The following is a 17,879-nucleotide window of genomic DNA, read 5'->3' as shown; positions in this document are numbered from 1 at the left end:
CTGAACACTTCAAGTACAAGGTGAGTTGTATGCATTATTAAGCAACAGATTTGAAGCAATTCAGCCTAAAGAAACAAACTTAACAAGAGCAAATCAGCAAGAAAAGTATTAACTCTGTCCTGAAAAGGAAAAAGAGAACCCAGATGAAATTCTATTTAAATGTGCTGACAAAAGTGTAACGATTCTATATGACTATCAGGGAAAATTATTTTGTGGTAGCAATTATCACTTAAACAAACATTATGGACACAGATTTATACTAAAAGGAATGTTTGAGTGTATATTATTATTATATCAATAAAAGTATACAGCATCATTTGCAATAAGTAGTAACAAGAAAAAAACTCCATCATGGAAATGAAAAATCCACATTTTGTGAGGATGCAAATAGCTTTATATGAATATCCACTGGTCATACCAGAATGAATTTGATATTATTGTCACATTTAAAGCACTAAAATATACTACTGTGCCAAATAAATTCGTGATGATGTGAAAATAAATTGTTAGTTTTAAAGCAAAGTCCTTCAGCTTTTATTTTCTATCTATGAATGTAATCAACTTTAGAAATTTAATATGAAATAAGACATTTCCTGCAAGAAAACTGCACAGAAACAGTAATAACCTTTTTTAAAAAATGCTAAAGGTATGACAGAAGTCAAATAAAAGTCAAAATAGAAACTTACATACTGTCCGGCTCTTAAGACACAAATGTAGCTTTAGATCAGTGGGACTCTGGAAGTGCAATGGTATGCCCACACGCCACGAGTTAATAGTATCAGAACAAAGTCTACAGTAGTCAGCATGAATCAATTTAGTCTTAGAACTGTTATACAGCAACCCTATTTTTTTCTGTATCCCACACAATCCTGTAGCTACTGCAAAAGAAATCCTACGACATTCTTCATATTGCTTGTCTACTACCAAGGGTAATAAAAAGAGACAGAAAACTGCCACTTCCTTCACAGGCTGTGCAGCCTACTGAGGACCTTGAAATTTGAAAATAATACGTGGACACAAAATAAAAGGGACAGAACTTTAAAGCAACTGCCTGTCAGCTTCAGAGATCAGACAACTGTGCGCTTTTTAGGCTTACTTGCCAGGATGCAGAGGTTGCCCTACAGGTTCCTATGTGGAGTGCACAGTAACAGGGCCTTCATGCAAAGAAAAGCCATCTCTGCAACAGTTCAAGAAATTACATAGCAAGCCTAAGCATAGATAAGTGCCTTATTCAACATATATTTGGGCTGGCAATTATGTACTGCTAATAATCCCAAAGACTAACCTGATGTTCACATACACAAGACTATAAAGTGTTCTGTTTCATCTACCTCAGTTCTCAGTGTGTTTGAGTGTCTTTTTATGCCAAAACTTTAAAGTAACACAGAAAGAAAAACAAACATTAGAGTTGGTTGATAAGCATATAAAGCAATGTTAAATGAGCAAATTCTATTTTTTCTACAAAACCTCAGCATTTTGAAGAGCTACTAACAGTTCTAATACACAACAAATATCCGTGTGCAATTTTTTCCTTGGTTTGCCTAAGTTTCATGACAGGGATAATTTACCTTTCACAGACAAGAGGCCTGGACTCATTCAGGACCGGACCCAGGGATGAGCACGGCTGCCGAGGCGGCGGCGCTATTGGAATAGCGGAATCCAGGGAACTTGTCTTCCGATGCTGCGTCTCCTGCGCCAGCCCAGAGACCTCGCAGTCAGTGGGACAGGATCCAGCTTTGCTGTGACCACCTGCTGAGGGAAGCTCTGGCCCAACTGCACCTTGCAGGGCTAACTCTGCAGCTGCTTGCTCGACCTCCAGAGTTGGTGATGCTGGAGGTGACATGCGGGGTTTGCGTTTGGTGGATGCTCCAGAAAGCAGCTTCAGCAACCCCTTTTTTTCTTTCTGTGAACAAAAAGCAGTGCTTCATTTTAGAACAAAGGCATTCCACAAAGAGTTGAACACTTCCTTCTTACAGATGTCACCTTGATCAGAGAGGACTCAAGTAAATTATGAGGAAATGCTTGACATTGTACAAATTATTACAAGAGTTAATTATGAAAATTATAAAAGAGAAAGATAATTATTAAAATTCTAAAGAGAAAAACAGTGACTCGTTTAGACCATGAATATGCTAAGCCCTTTTGCTCAGTTAAGGTAAGTTAAGGCTTACTTTAGAAAGCCAATGGCATTGGCCCAAAAGGTTGTCTAGAAAAACGAGTGAGGAGTTAGATTCCCACAAAGGGAATCTAAGAAGTAAACATTTAGTTAACAGGGAAGTTTCTAGGAAGGAATAAAGAATTATTTCAAACCAACCAGGGAGAAAAAGTCTGCCCTGGAGGCTGCTGTTTAGATAAGTGTCTTTTATTTACCCTCCCTCAGTAAGAGAAGACCTTCATGATTTAGCAGAAATTTGCCACAAGGGGAATGTATTGTGTTTTGCTGTTCTGCTAGAGGGGAGAATTGTAAACATTCTTTTTGCTTGTCCAGACAGGAATCCCTGAAGACTAAGACTTACCCTAAAGAGAATTATTTAAGTAGCTTGTGTGTTTGTCTTTTTTTTTTTAAAGGGGTGTGGCAGTGATCTTCTTACCAACCCTTTGACTAAGTGAATTTAGTGCTTATGAGAGGTGCCAGATTGTAAGCCCTGAAGACAAAAATAAGCTATTTAACCACAGAAAGAGAAAAGCTAAGCAATATGAGATTTTTATTATAGCTTGGGATGCAGTGGAATTGGTGAACTGTGAATGAAAAATAGTCTTTCTTCCAAGTCTCCAATAAATTAAAGCTATTTCAGGAAAGAACTGCTGTCTACAATATAGGAAAGAAATAGAGAAACTAAAAGTAATTAACACAGTCCGAATATGTTAGCATCTTCAACCTTAAACTCTAAATCTATTTTCTAAAAGTTCTGCCTAAAAGCACCTTGGTCTAGATTCAGTGGTTACAGCTAAAGCCATTTAAAAAACAAACAAACAAAAAAAAAAACCACCAAAGTTCTAGGTTCCTCCATTCAATAATAATCAGCAAAAATAATTAAGAAGTGGGTGAGATTACAGTTACAAACCTATGATTAAAACCTTCAAAAACGTCATTAAGGAGTGCATGTGGGTGAAAAGTAGCAAGGTAATGTCTAAAACATTTGAGATTTAAAGGAAATTGTCAAAAACAGAAAAAAAAGAGATTCCAAAGACACCACAACTGTAAAAGAAAACCACTCAGAAATTTGGAGAAATGTTTCTGCCAACAATGTAACATAATGACGTGGTTTGTTGGACAGTGAAAATGATTTCAGACAGAGAAAAGTACTTTAAATGGAAGGAAGAGAAATTGAATCACTAGAAACTCTACTGACCTCCCTTTACAAAAGATACTTATGTGATTGATACTGCAGCTTTCTTTTTTTTCTTTGTACAATAAGCACTCCTTGTAACCTTTTTCATAGTCTCTGTCTACTTAACAAGACAGATGTTATAATACTATATGTAAAGTTAATGTTTCATAATTGATTTTTTCCACTTATACAACCTAAAGGGATACTGTTTTTTTACTAAATATGAATTTCATTTTGTTAGACCAAACTTCTTATGTTCCTATAAGTTTTGGTGTTGTTGTTATTTTCTTTTTTTCTTACCTTTTTTTTTTTTTTTCCTATTACCAGGGTAGTATACTAGTTTAGAGATTCTTACTGATAACAATTACTAACCATGTAACTTTCTAAAGCACCTGGCAATCTGGTCACAGTTCCAGAAAACAAAGTATTTAAAATTCCAAGAGTCAAATAGCTCGTCTGAACTTTACCAGTTCACCTTTTTTCACCACTAGAGGCATCAATCTGCTACCCTATTTTAACCCTTCTCCAAAGTCTGCTCTGTATTTTATCCCTCCTAAATTATTATGGAATGGCCATGAATGGGCTTGCTGTAGTCACAAAATGGCTGCCTGGGATTCAGGCTCAGCCTTGCAAACTTACGGTCCTCCAAGTCCGCAAATGTAAGAAATAAATACAGATTTCTGAAAAGTTTGAATGATAAAAATTGGAGAATGCAAGGAAGTGATTTGATTCTCTACCCACCTTGCTGTCCTTGTCTGCTTTACTGACAGCAGCACTTCCACCAGCTGCTAAAGCACTCTCTGGAGATGCAGGAGCTCCAGGGTGAGTGTTTACAGTTCTCCCACTAATATCTCCCTCCAAAGATGAAGCAGCAACGCTGGGAGAATTCAAAGAAGCTGCTGCACATGCCAGAGGGATGGTTGAGCGGTTCACATTCACAGCTGTGACGTAAGCAGCAGTATTTGGAAGCTGGGGCTGGAGCTGCTGGGAGGCAACGGAGTGGTGGGGAATGATCACAGCTGCAGGAATAAGGCATGTTGGACTCTGTGCTTGTATGGGTGTGACTGCTGCTGTAGGTCTTTCTTGATTGTGTGCAGCAACTAGAACAAAAGAATAATATGCAAGAGAGTTCATCTTTTCATAAGGCACACAGAAAGAGAGGTACTGTCACTGTGTTATAACTAATCAATTACAAGAAGCTTCCTTCCTACCTGTGCCAATTCCATTTGTATTACTATAATAACAACTTACACAGCATCCAATTTATCTCAGCATAATAAAGTGGCAGCATACTCCTGGTAACCTACTTGCACCAGTATGCAACAGAAGATTAACATCACTGCAACTATTGTGGAGATAGCCAAGCTGCTAAGTAAAATGCTTCACATAAGAACAGAAATGCAAACATTACATTTTAGTTCACAAGAGCTAGTTAAATCCTGCCTGGAACTTGTTTGTTCCTTTTAATATGCTGTGTAGTTGTCAGGGCATATAAAACAATGTAGGAAGAAACACTCCTTATAGAAGCTGCTAAAAATATAATTGGATTGTTTTCCCTAAACTACTCACAAAATCACAACAGATTTAGTGGGTCTTTCAAACAATAAGTACAGTGGCAATTACTGCTGTGAGTGGTTTCTCTGAAAACGTAAGCTATTGTCTCTTGGGATGTTTAAATATAGGAACGGATTTACTCATTCCCTTGTGAAATAAAAGCAACATTTACACTGGAAGTTGGAAAACAGCATAGGGATGAATACACTAACCTGGGCTGCAGCCTAGCTGCAAAGCACAGACCTCTGCATGAACTAATTTATCCTTTCCAAGAAGCAACACTGCTGCCATAGTTATATGATCAACATTATATGCTTTAGATCATTAAAACAGGCTGAGTATTTCTGTACAATCAGGTGGCATGGAGTGCAGACATTTCACCCAAACAACACGAGGCAAGACGCCGCATTCCATTGCTGCACGGCCTCTTTCCTTCAAATACACTGAAACGGAGTATCTAGAGAGGGGTCATCTCTCTGGCTTGGTGAGCGCACTTCTCAAATATATCAATTCACTTTGATTTTTCAAATACTAATTAGAGTTGCAGTCTTCTCGTAACTGATATGCTGGCATCAAGCCTCTAGCGCTCACTCACTCTGTTCTGCTGTCTACTAATCCCCTTGGTATATTGTACCAACAGTGTATTAGAGAAGATTGACACAATTCACAAATGGGATATAACAATGCTACAGGAAGTATTATAGCCAATTATAATCTCTGAGATAAGAAACACAAGTTGTTTCCTAAAAAGAAAGCACCACAAATTGCTGTGTATATTCTGTGATATGTAAGATCTCCCACTGCAGCAGACCTTTTCTAAGCACCATGAACATTTCAAAAAGGAAGAGTGCAGGCTTGCCTAAAACCATCAGCAGCAAGCTTTTTGGTATATTAAAAAAAAAAAAAAAAAAAAAAAAAAAAAAAGCCAATTGTTAATGCTGCCTTTTGTTCCTGACATAAAGTCAGTTTTCTTACAAGTAGCTGCTACTATAATTGCAGGCAAACAGAGCACAAGTATGGAATAGCTTTCTTGTTTTGTTTCCTGATCCCTGATGAAATCCATAGAAAAAGGCTTCAAGTTCCCCTGCTTTCATTAGTTCATCTTTTAATGAAATAGGCGGAATATACACTTCTTTTCCAGCTCCTTTCAATCAAAGAATGCATACCCCTCAGTGCAGACGATGACGAGCAACATCTCACTAAGATCATTTGAAGAAGGATCCCCAAAGTCATGAGCTGAACTGAAAGCAAAGAACAGCCCTGCAAAATGCAGCATTAGCCTGCGAAGCCTTGCTGAGAGAACAACACTCAGCAAGCAAAAGCTCAAGATGATCACATTTCAGATGCTGACTACACAGTTTTATGTAACATTTGCACATAAAGCATCCATTATTGCTTCGGTTCTAGTTAAACAGGCCATTACAAGAACAGATCTGTATTTGTGACTGAGCTGTGACTGAACAGGTCACCTTTACACTGCAATCCAATGTTAAGTTCCCTGTGAAGAGAGCGCAGCCCCTTTGAATTTTCCATTTGGGACCTGAAAAGTTGGTGGAAAGCATGTTGTCATGTTTTCCAGCTGAATGGAACTGTAAGAGCTTATTCATCTTGACAGAAGTGCAGAGATGCAGAGACAGAAAAGCCTCTGGAGCCCACAGGAACCTTCTCCTTTGTGCTGTCACTTGCAAACTTTTAGACAGCTCAAAAGAAGGATTTAAAGTAGGAACCACCTGTGCCTGAGAGGCAAAAATGTACAGATGTTTTGCTTGGTTTCTCTTACCAGCTGCCAATAGCACCTGGTGTGTTTTTGTTGTTGTTGTTGTTTCTAATTTAAAGGTAAAGAACAAAGTGGTTACAAAGGACTATCGCATGTCTTCCAGCCTCAGATCAGCCTGGAGGAAGACGGGCCAATTAAAGAAACAAAGCATCTAAAGACACATGCACATATTCTACCTGCAAAATCAAACCTGGTGCTGACATCCAAGCATGCATAAGGTGTTTTAGGAGATGACCATGAAGGAAGAGTGGGCTAAATCACAGATATTGAGACCATAAAAAATAATCATCCTTAATTTGGTAACAGATTATACCATTGGAATCTCATTTCCTCTCCTGCTCTGCCAATTAGGATGTAGTGATTAAAAAAAGTTCCATTCATGATTCTTTCATCCAAGAGATCTTAGGGCCCAAATACAAGGCTGAAAGATGGAACACTGGGATAATTTGCAGTGGAGGTTTACATTGCTGTAGTATTTTTTTTTTTTTAATTATTTTTATTATTATTATTTTTCCTCCTCTTGAGGGCCTAGGAGCAACTGGAACAGATAATATTCCAGACGCATGTTATTTTTCTAGCCTGGCAAATCCACAGTGGAGTGCACAGATTTGGTAAGCAAAAACTCCTGAAAATACCACTATCAATCTTTTTGGATCTGGGGTTAAATAACAAGAAGGCATGTTTCACTATGATGTGGCCTGCCCCAGACAGTAAAGCCAGAGTTATACCTGTCAGAAATCACAGAATCATAGAATATCCTGAGTTGGAAGGGACCCTTAAGGATCATCAAGTCCAACTCTTGACACCGCACAGGTCTACCCAAAAGTTCAGACCATGTGACTAAGTTCACAGTCCAATCTCTTCTTAAATTCAGACAGGCTCGGTGCAGTGACCACTTCCCTGGGGAGCCTTTTCCAGTGTGCAACCACCCTCTCTGTGAAGAACCCCCTCCTGAATTTCCCCTGCCTTAGCTTAACCCCGTTCCCGCGGGTCCTGTCACTGGTGTTAATGGAGAAAAGGTCTCCTGCCTCTCGACACCCCCTTACGAGGAAGTTGTAGACTGTAATGAGGTCTCCCCTCAGCCTCCTCTTCTCCAGGATATAATACTGTTTTATGACATAGATGGTACGTATCTTGAAGCTAGTCTAGTCTTAATGGTTTCAGAGTCAAAGCTGGAAAAAGTTCAAGTCAAGTATAGAGAACAAACTGGAAAGCATAAAAACTAGCCCTCAGCCCTGAAAGAGAAGAATGAATGAATGCTAAAAGTCTTCAAAGATGTTAGGTTGAGAATTTAACAACGAATGGTAAATTAGAGCAATCTGTAGTTGTTATGCAGTTAGCACAAAAACATAAGCTATGACTCAGATGTTCTTATCACTTTTATTACTACATGAATTGCGTATTAGTCGGGAAGCTCAAAGAATGTCCTCATCCTGGATACTGATGGAAAAACAAAAATTTCCACCTAAAATACCTATATATAAGTTTCCAACAGTAGGAATACGTATGTACACACAATTGCTTGGAGGAGAATAATAAAAGATTTATCAATTCAGAGAGATATACTGGCATTTCAGAAAGCATTCAGCTCTATAATATAAAAATACTTTAGAAAAACAGAAACATGTATTTACACATATTCTAACTCAAGCTACCTGCCCAGACAAATCCTATAGTTTACCACAAAGATACTACTGCAAATAGAAAGCTTTTTTTTTAATTATAATTTTTTCTTTTACCTGTTCTAACTGCGTTGCGAGCCTGGTTGACTGTCATTTGTCCTGTCACGTGCATAAGGACCTTGGTTTGTGGACTAGTTTGGATATGTGCTGCAGAAACCACAGCTGTGGGTACTGTGCTGGAGTTCACTGCCACACCATTCCCCTGGAGCTTCTGAGATGTTCCACTAGCAGTGGAAGGGCTGACCATAGTTACCACTCGTCCTGTTTGGCCAGCAGTAGATATGGGAACTTTTGTTTGTGATGCACTTGTCACTGTCCTGCCAAATTGAAAACAAAACACTAAAACACAACTGAAAAACACGCTAGTTGCTGACACCTACAGATTTTCCATTATTTAGTTTAAGGATTAGGACCTGAAACTAGACACCTAGGAACTATTTAGACACCTGTATGAAAACGTACCTTGTAACTGGAGCCACATAATTGCCAGGAAAAACACCAATCTTGCTTGTGTGCATGGAAGTTCCCTTGAACCAGCCATCTTGGCAGCGTTCAAATACCAAGAACATTTCTCCCTTCCGCAGTTCCAGTTCATCCTCCTTTCGAGGAGTGTAAGGGTATATAGCAATATATCTACAAGAAAGGAAAGTAGATGTAATTGTTAAATCTAAAAGCATTACAAACATCATTTGTGTTTTCTAGCTGAGAGAATTCAGGGTCGGAGATGAGAAGTCATGGCAGAAAGGGTTGTATGGCAGTTGATCAATCACACTGTTTCAATATTAAACCAGTAAGTTATGGTAGTAACAAGGAGAACAATGACCATTAAAAGCATTGTAACATATAAATACTTCCAATAAGATTGTCCATTTCCTTTATTCAGTTAGTGACCTCTAAATAGGCGATTAATGACTCCAGATCCCATCAAAACCCACTCCTCTCTCACCACGCTTCCTTCTAATCTCTCCCACTAGGTGACATGCCAACTTTTGGGAGGAGGAAATGGAAGGGAGGGGGAGGAAATTTTCAGTTAGTTGGGAATAAAAGATCAGCGTCAGAAATACTTATCAAATTGCAAAATTGGAATCCTCCCACGCAACTGCAGTGTAAAAAAAGATACTGGAACTGGAAGTCTATGGGTAAGTTAGCTAGCAGTTGTTCACCTTTTAAAGTTTCTTCACTCTTTTTTTTTTTTTTCCTGCAAAGCAACATTAATGTATAATATAGCGCATCTGAAATCATACTGAAAACTGAGAAGCATTTTACTTTTTTTTTTTTTTTTTTTTAAATATTAGTACCAAACTGTATCTGGATTTACAGAGAAAAAATAAAAAAATAAACCTGCAACTTTTGTATTTGCATGCTGGAATATTCCTAAGGAAGTCTTCAAATAAGAATGCAGAGGGTCATATTAAAAAGTGATATATGGAGTTCTATTTTCTGCCACAATTTGAACATTAGAAAACTGTTAAAAATTTTTTTATATAAACGTTTATATAATCATGGTCCCTGATCTATAGGAAATGACGTTCTAATAAATCACATTTCTTCAAAAAGAATGTATTTTTCATAAGATGTAGCCAATCAGGGTAGATGGGTAGAACGTCCTGTTTTGGAAAAGGGTCCACAGTTACTTGCAGTTTTAGTCTTTCCCACTCCCCTTGTTACTCCAGGAGTAGAAAGGAATCTTTATATAACATTCTCTGGTCAAAATCGTCTTTTACACACAGTAACGAAAGCATTAACTGCATGCTTATCTACTTTGTACTGTATTTGTATTTTTTGTTGTCTACCCAAGAATCTTTGCATTACCTGCAAAAATGCTTTAAAGGCAATATAGGTACATAGTAAAGCAAGTTCAAAATATGCTTTAAAGGCTAGATATAACATGTTGGCAACAAAAGGCTTCACTAGCACATAATCTACAAAGCCACATGCTGAACCTCTATGGGAAAGCAACTGATGGGCCTTAATTGGTGTTCATTAACTTCCCTTTTAGTTAAATCATTACAAATTTCATTAGTATCCTCTTATAGAGCAACCCTTTGAAGATGGAGGATTGGAATAAATGAGATGGGAACTTGATTAACTGCACTAAGCACAATGATCCATAAGAAGCAGCGTTAAGATGCTCAACATTGAAGAAACAGCCCAAACCCAGATGCACCTGCTGTACAAGATGGGCGCTCTTTTGGAGTGGGAGGAAACCTGGTGGGAAGATAAAAAAAAAAAAAAGAAAGAGAGAACAAAAGCAGCCCTTGCATTATTCAAATGTGTCCAATTACGTGGTTCAACCACTCCTGATTTTTATTTTTTCTTTTCTTTCTTATTCTCCAAACTGCACACAAAGAAGCTTCCGAGAAGATGTTGTCAGAAGCACATGTTAATACACAAAATATTTTCACCCAGAAGGATGATGCACATTTGCTTGTACAAGTGTGAAGACATAATGCTAACTAGCAGCTTTCTGCCTTCATTCCAAATTGACACCCACTAATTAACTGAACTGTAGAATCCTCAGTCAAATTTCAATCGCATCTCAGACAAGCAGACTGACAATGACATGCTAATATAACAGTCTAAATGAGATACAGCATTTCTATGTTTTGGCATAAGTTATTCCATATGAGAATAGCCTTTTCATTCGATGCATAACAGAAAACATTGAATAAATTCACTCCTGTGTTCGCCACTTGCGAGTTACACAGTCCTCATCACTGACTCAACGATTCATTCATCTTCGACATGATAAACATTTTGTATTTTTGAAGTGACTGTTTCCTATACACATCAAGAGCTGATGATATCTACTTAAGGCATAAATAACCCTCAGTGCAAAAGCCATTTGAGGATATCACCTTTATGCATGCCTTGTTTTTGTTCTAAGTTGTATGCGTGGTTTCCTGGGAATTTTAGCAGAACATAGCCAGCTGGCACAAAGTATGTATAAATGAAGTTATTGAACTCGTTACATTGTTCTGATTGGCAAAAAGTTTCAATTTTACTTACACACTTGGACGAGTTTGTGGTCGTAAATGTGCCATTTGGTCAGCTGATCCTGATGTTGGCCTTTGTATTACACCTGCAGACTGAGGTCCAGAAGAAGCTGATGCAATGATTGCAGCAGACAAGAGAGGTGGTGGTGGAAGTGGGGGATTCATATTCTGATTTTTTGAGGGAAAAAAAATAGCAACAGATGATCAATATTGTTTGATGAGCTGAATCGGCTGAAAGAGAAGTATGATATGCTAAGAAAATAAACAAAAAAATCAGCTAGAGTTCAGTATTCCGTTACTTACTGGTAAAATATAACCAGAGAGTTAGGTTTGTTTGTATTTCACTTTTTGCATTTTAAACTCTTGAAGTCTTGGCAGCTAATTAAGCAAATGACAAGCAATTTCTCAGCAGAGGAAAAACAGAAAGCATTGTTTCTAATTATAAAATCTTTAAGATAGGACTCAAAAAAATGCAGAAGCCTTCCAGGAGGTAGATTTTAACATCCTACTGCTGACTGTACTTCAAAACATGATTGTTTTTGTAATCTGAAGCTGAAACAGAATGTGCCATTCAGCAGTAGTGCACCCAAAACCACCCCCTTCTGGGGAAAATTTTCTTTTGATGTATGGGTAACAAAAAGCAAGCACAATGTGAGACCATAGCCACTGAGCTATTGTTACCACTTTCGCCTATTCTTCTAGTTTAAAGAGTTAGCTTTTGAAATTCAGTATTATCGAGATTGGTAATCTTTAACAAACACCCCAGTAAAAAGGCACAGTTCTTTACAGGCAGATCCTAAGGGGGGTCCTGCCTACAGGATTCTATGCCTTTTGAGGCTCAATGGAGCAATTGTTACCTTCTGTTCTATAAAGCCTTAGACAATTCTTTAGGACTTTGCGTACCAACACTCCTGGGAAAAGTGTCTCACAAAAGGAGAACTTTTCTCCCCCCCCTTTCCAAAAATAATTATTTGTGTTACAACAAACAGGAAAAAAAAAAAGAGTAATAAAAAACTGAAACATTTTAAAATGTGAAACAGAATTCATTTCATACATGATCTTTGACTTAAAACAACCCTTTAATACTGAAGCAAAACTCTAAATAATGCCACTTTAGATCTAAAAAAACCCACATAAGTATATAAATTACCAAAATGTACTGAAGCATTGCCTGGCTCATCCAGTACAGCAGCATATAAATGCACAGCGCTACATTATTGCTTTGGAAAAATATAATTGTAAGTAATTTTAATTTCCCTCAAACAGCCTACTTCTAAAGTTTGTTGTTTTTCTAAACAAAAATCTCTTGGCAAAGGAGTTCTGCACTGTGGGATTATTACCTCACTGCATTTTGAGAGCATTAATAAAAAGATGATTCTCTGAACTAGTCTTACTTGTCAAGACACAGTAAAGTACTAAATTATTAAAAGGAACAAAATCTAGAGAAAACTGATTATCTCTTACAGCAAACATAATTTCAAACTTCTTATGCTTAATTAGATCTGAACAGCAATATAAATTACATAGTTATTTTTTATTATTTTTTTCTAATCATGCTTTTTTTTAAAAAAATCAAACAGATCAACTGTATTCAATACAAAGCAGACATGACCTGCTTGTGAAGCATAACTGTGAGCTTTCATACTAACTTAGTTATTTACAAGAACTGTATATGCATTTGCTTTATATTCTAGATCCCCATCCATTCAACAATATTTTAAAAATATCTTAAACATTCATACTGAAATACTAACATTGCTCTTTCAACTGCTTTCCAGCCAAGTTAATTCCCTCTCCCATTCAGCTTCAACAAATGCCTTGGATGAATCCAGGCTGAAAAATGTGAACACCTTTTAGACAACTGGTCTATAGAATACAGATTCAAACCGTTTTTTTTAGGAATCTAGATTTCCTTATACATAGGGAACCTGTAAATTCACATTAGAGATGGTTAGCTGGAAATCTTCAAATACTTATTCATGCCCAGTATCAAGGTGTCAATATTTCACACTTCCTGTATCTCTAAACATATATATACTGCACATTGTATTTTATTCATCTGACCACATGACATACACAGATTTTTGAGCTGCAATAAAGGCATCTTCCCAGCTCTTTTTTATTTTGCTCCATTAAGGTTCTGCTCCCCTTCCCGTGTCTATTACTATGGTAATGAAACCTGCAGTGAGCCGCAGCCCAGTTAAACGCCAGAAGACTTGGCAAGTACTTAGAAATCCAAACAAACTACCTGATAGGCTTTAGAAGACAACTGCTCCTCAGTTTGCACTGCTGCAACTTAATAAAATAGCCCCAAATGCTCTAGCTAAATTTTCAGAAAGTTTTCTGGCATGTATCCATTGTTGTAGCTATTGAGAAACACATCTACCTCTACAGCGCAAGCTCGCTTTGATGGTTTCCATATTCAACACTTGGTGAAAAAATATATGCAAACCCCTCCTGTGATTTAACAAAATATCCTTATCAAAATAAAGTATTTTTATTTCAAGCAGTTGAGTGGGAAAAAAATGAAACTTTCTGCAACTACTCTTCAGACAGCAGATGTATTTTCAGCACAAACCAGCATCTTAAACATATCTCTGAAAAGCGATGACGTTTTTTTAATTGAAAGATGAAACGTTATACTTAATTTGATACTTAATTTATGTAAAAATTTAAAATAGTACTTATAACTGTGCTCTAGAAACTCATATGTACCACTAAGCTGAAATATAATTAGCCTTCATTCCTGTATCAGTCAACTGAAGACCAATAATCAGCTCACGCAAAGAACAACAAAAGGCACAGCAGTAGGAAAAAACATTAATTAACTGTCAGTCCCACAAGGTCTAGGAAAAAATATACAACTTGCAAAATCCCCTCAGGGCTAACAAATTAAGGCTCATATTTAACAAAATTCCTAAACTATAAATATATGTTATCAAGAGCAGGCCTCTCATATAAAACCTCATCATTTCTTTCAGCTGCTTCCTCTTACCTACAAAAGTTAATTTGAATTATTGTTGGTTAAAACTCAGACAGTTCTTATTTAAACCTCCTCCTGACTTACACTATTGAATCAGCTGGAACAACATGAAAGAGAGTTAAAAGTCATCAGTATACTATAACCCTCACAGCTTGTGCCTCATTACTAATAAATCAGACTACCTCATGTACTTTAATACAGAAGGGTAATTTTTTTGTGTGTAGGCAAGAGAACAAACAGGACTAGAACAATCAGGGATTTTTTTTAATTTTTGGAACTTTCAACATGTAAGCTAATGTAAACCATCCAAATATAGACCACTTGTTTTTGCTAGTTAAGTGCACATATCATGACACCATTTCAAAGTCAACATATTCAATCTAAAGAAGTAGAAATATGGATATCTGGGTCAACTACAGTCCAAAACCTTCTTTAGAGGATGTAAAAAGCAGAAAGAAAGGATGGTAAGCTATCTGTTGGTGATGCATTCTGTTTCTCTTCTGCTGGTTTTGAATGCAACTCTAACTTTGCTGTAGTATATTTCAGCTCTGTTTCTCCCATACCACGGCTCAAATCACATACTTCCTTTAACATTTTTTTTCAGCAAAATCTATAGCAACTAGATCTCCTCCATTAGATAACTGCCTTATGAATTACATCCAAGAATTTCCTCCAATGTAAATGAGACTTAATTGTACATGCATATTTTCGCCCAACAACTATTGAACTTGACATCTGCTATTTATATTTTATAAAGAATGTCAAATATACCAAGCACCTACAAGGTTCAAAAATGCCAGTAGCCAAGAAGAGAAGACCAATTAATGCCCCCGTTAAGGGCAAAGCTATGGTTTGAAGTCCCAGAGAACACTAAATGATAGTATCACAATCAAAAGCTTCAGCTGTGAGAAGTTTGTCTCAGTTCATAGCTTCTTCGATTTCAAAGAATCAAACCTCAAAACACAAAAGAAGAATTCATGCTGCTGGCTACAGAACTTGTTTAAAGAACTGCTGCTGTAAAATAAAACTTCTAAAGAAATTATCACAGGTTTTCTCAATGCAAATAAAAATTTGTTTATGTGACACAAGCAGCAGATGGTGTATATGGCCATCTGACAAAAAACATCATCATTCCTAATTCTTATTGATTCTTCTCCCCTAATCTGAATTTGGCATGAAGTAAAAGGTAGTATTGAATGGCTTGCTCTCAAAGAACAGTTACTTTAAATAGTGTTATAAATGCCAGAACGATCGACAGGAAGAAGATCCAATTAAATCATATTCATGCTAAAGAGAAACTCTCCCCATTCCATCCCAACTCTCTTGTCATTTGCATAGTACTCAGAAATGTAGAGAAAAGCTAAAGGGATAAGCTTTGAGAAATGCGAGAGCTTTTACTTAAAAAAGCAAAAAACACAAAAGCAAAAGGGCTCAAGCTAACCACTGGTATATTGTATAATACAGCACAATTGTTCTGCGGCTTAACATTAAGGCTGAGAATGTCAGGGAGGGTATTTCTGGAGGGGAAAAAAATCTAGAGAGAAAGAACATCACCTTCACTGTTGGTTTATCAAAGCTGTTTTGCAGATTTCTAAAATTAAAATGAGTTTATGAAGCAAGTGAAAAGGGGGAATTTAAAGACACACTTCACAGTCTATGAGTACAAATTGCATCATCTAATATCATCTATAGTAAAAGAACATAGGAACCACCTAACTGTAGTCTGGGCTGCCAGCACCAGCTTGTATTTTAGTCATGCTGCAAACAAGTCAAAAAGAAACAGAACATTATGTACAGAAGGTTATTGACTTTTAAAGAGGGTGGCAGAGAATAATTCAGCTTCTCAATGGGAATTATATGCCTAATTGGAAACATAACCAAGAACCTGGTTATCACAAAAAGAAAGTATCACTCCAGGATATAGGACAATCCTGTGGCAAAGTTTCAATCCATGTTGCATTTAGCACTGTAATTTCATCCCTATGGGTACTGATGGTGAGATTGCTTTTGAACAAGCTTATGCAACTAAAGCACCCGAGGTGCTTTAACGACTTTGCACCACCAACAAAATAAAGTATTCTTCTATGCTGGCATCAAAGAAAGAACTACTGATTCTTAATAACAAGCAAAACTGTTTGTTACTAAAAGGAATAATAATAATAAAAAAAACTTCTGATAGAACTCTTGAAATTATGCTTTGAATGCTGCCTAACTCATCCTCTCCAAAACTGAGTATCTTGGCCACAAATCAAATCAATACTTGATGTTTGCAGCAAATACATTAACTAGACTTGTATTTTGCCTAACAGCACAGATGATATCAACAGTTATTTTGTTTGCTCAGTGCTTGAAGGTATTTTCTGAAGGACAGGATGAAAGAAGTCTAAAAGATTACATGAGCCAGTACGTAAGCAGCTAATTGTTTCCAGTATTAGATGTATACGTCAGATACAAGAAAAGGATTTGGGGGTCCTGGTGGACCCAAGTTGAAGATGAGTCAGAAGTGTAACCTTGCAGCAAAGAAGGCTAATGGTACCTTGGGCTGCATGAGAAGCGCTGCCTGCATGTTACAGGAGGTGATCCTGCCCCTCTGCTCAATACAGGCCACACACGGACATACTGGACAGTCCAGCAAAGGACCACAAAGATAATTAAGGGACTGGTGCATCTCTCTTATGACAAAAGGCTGAGGCAGCTGGGACCGTTCAACCTAAAGAGAAGGCTCAGGAGGGACCTTATCAGTGTATATAAGGGAGCATGCAACAAAGATGAAGCCAGGCGGTGCCCAGTGACAGGATCAGAAGCAGTAGGGACAAACTAAAACATAGAAGGCTCCATCTGAATTTCAGGAAATTTTCTTTCTCTGTGAAGGTGACTGAGCACTGGAACAGGTTGCCCAGCAAGGTTGAGGAGTCCTTGGAGATCTTCAAAATCTATCTGGACATGGTCCTGGGCAACCTGCTTGAGCAGGGAGTTTGGACCAGATGACCTCCAGAGGTCCCTTCCAAGCTCAATCATTCTGTGACATTAAAATACAAGTCTAAGCAGATTATTAATTGGATCAAGAATAACTTTAACAGGAAGATTGCACAGACGATCCACAGACTGAAGGAGTGATAAACAATAAAAGGACAAAGAATTGCTACAGCACAACCTGGATTACTCAGTAAAACAGAGCACAAACATACTGTCTGTGTACTTGTCAATAGGCTCGTCCATCTGAACATACGTGGTGAAATATATTTACTTGGATGAGAGCAATCACTGTACCACTGATGACAACAAAAAATTGTGGGATCATCATGGATATGTAGCTGAACAAAAACTTGGTGCCACACTCAGTCCATGCATGGAAATTCTCAAGATAGGAACCGTCACACTACTGGACTAAAAGTGAAAAGGTCACACTATCAATATTCTCACCACTTAAAATGATCGTGTAGTACTGTGCCTCGTTCTGGAATGCACTTACCATGCCAGAAGAAAGTACTGGAAATAATTCAGAAACTAACAGCATCGTAAGTTGAAGGACTGAGAAATGTAACTTAAGAGTTC

The 17,879-nt window shown here is 37.4% G+C and overlaps 1 protein-coding gene across 1 annotated transcript in view; it reads right to left on the bottom strand.

Moving 5' to 3' along the window:
* Positions 1–17,879, bottom strand: part of SH3RF1 (SH3 domain containing ring finger 1) — an 85,233-nt gene that overhangs the window by 5,395 nt on the left and 61,959 nt on the right. Inside the window, exons 7-11 of the mRNA XM_032187079.1 lie at positions 11,355–11,509; positions 8,808–8,978; positions 8,403–8,662; positions 4,074–4,432; positions 1,569–1,903 (exon numbers count right to left, since the gene is read on the bottom strand). Of these exons, the coding sequence (XP_032042970.1) occupies positions 1,569–1,903; positions 4,074–4,432; positions 8,403–8,662; positions 8,808–8,978; positions 11,355–11,509 (1,280 nt within the window). The remainder of the gene's footprint in view (positions 1–1,568; positions 1,904–4,073; positions 4,433–8,402; positions 8,663–8,807; positions 8,979–11,354; positions 11,510–17,879) is intronic.

Source organism: Aythya fuligula, chromosome 4 (assembly GCF_009819795.1).
Source record: "Aythya fuligula isolate bAytFul2 chromosome 4, bAytFul2.pri, whole genome shotgun sequence".
NCBI lineage: Eukaryota > Metazoa > Chordata > Aves > Anseriformes > Anatidae > Aythya > Aythya fuligula.
This window is presented reverse-complemented; position numbering and strand designations above follow the sequence as displayed.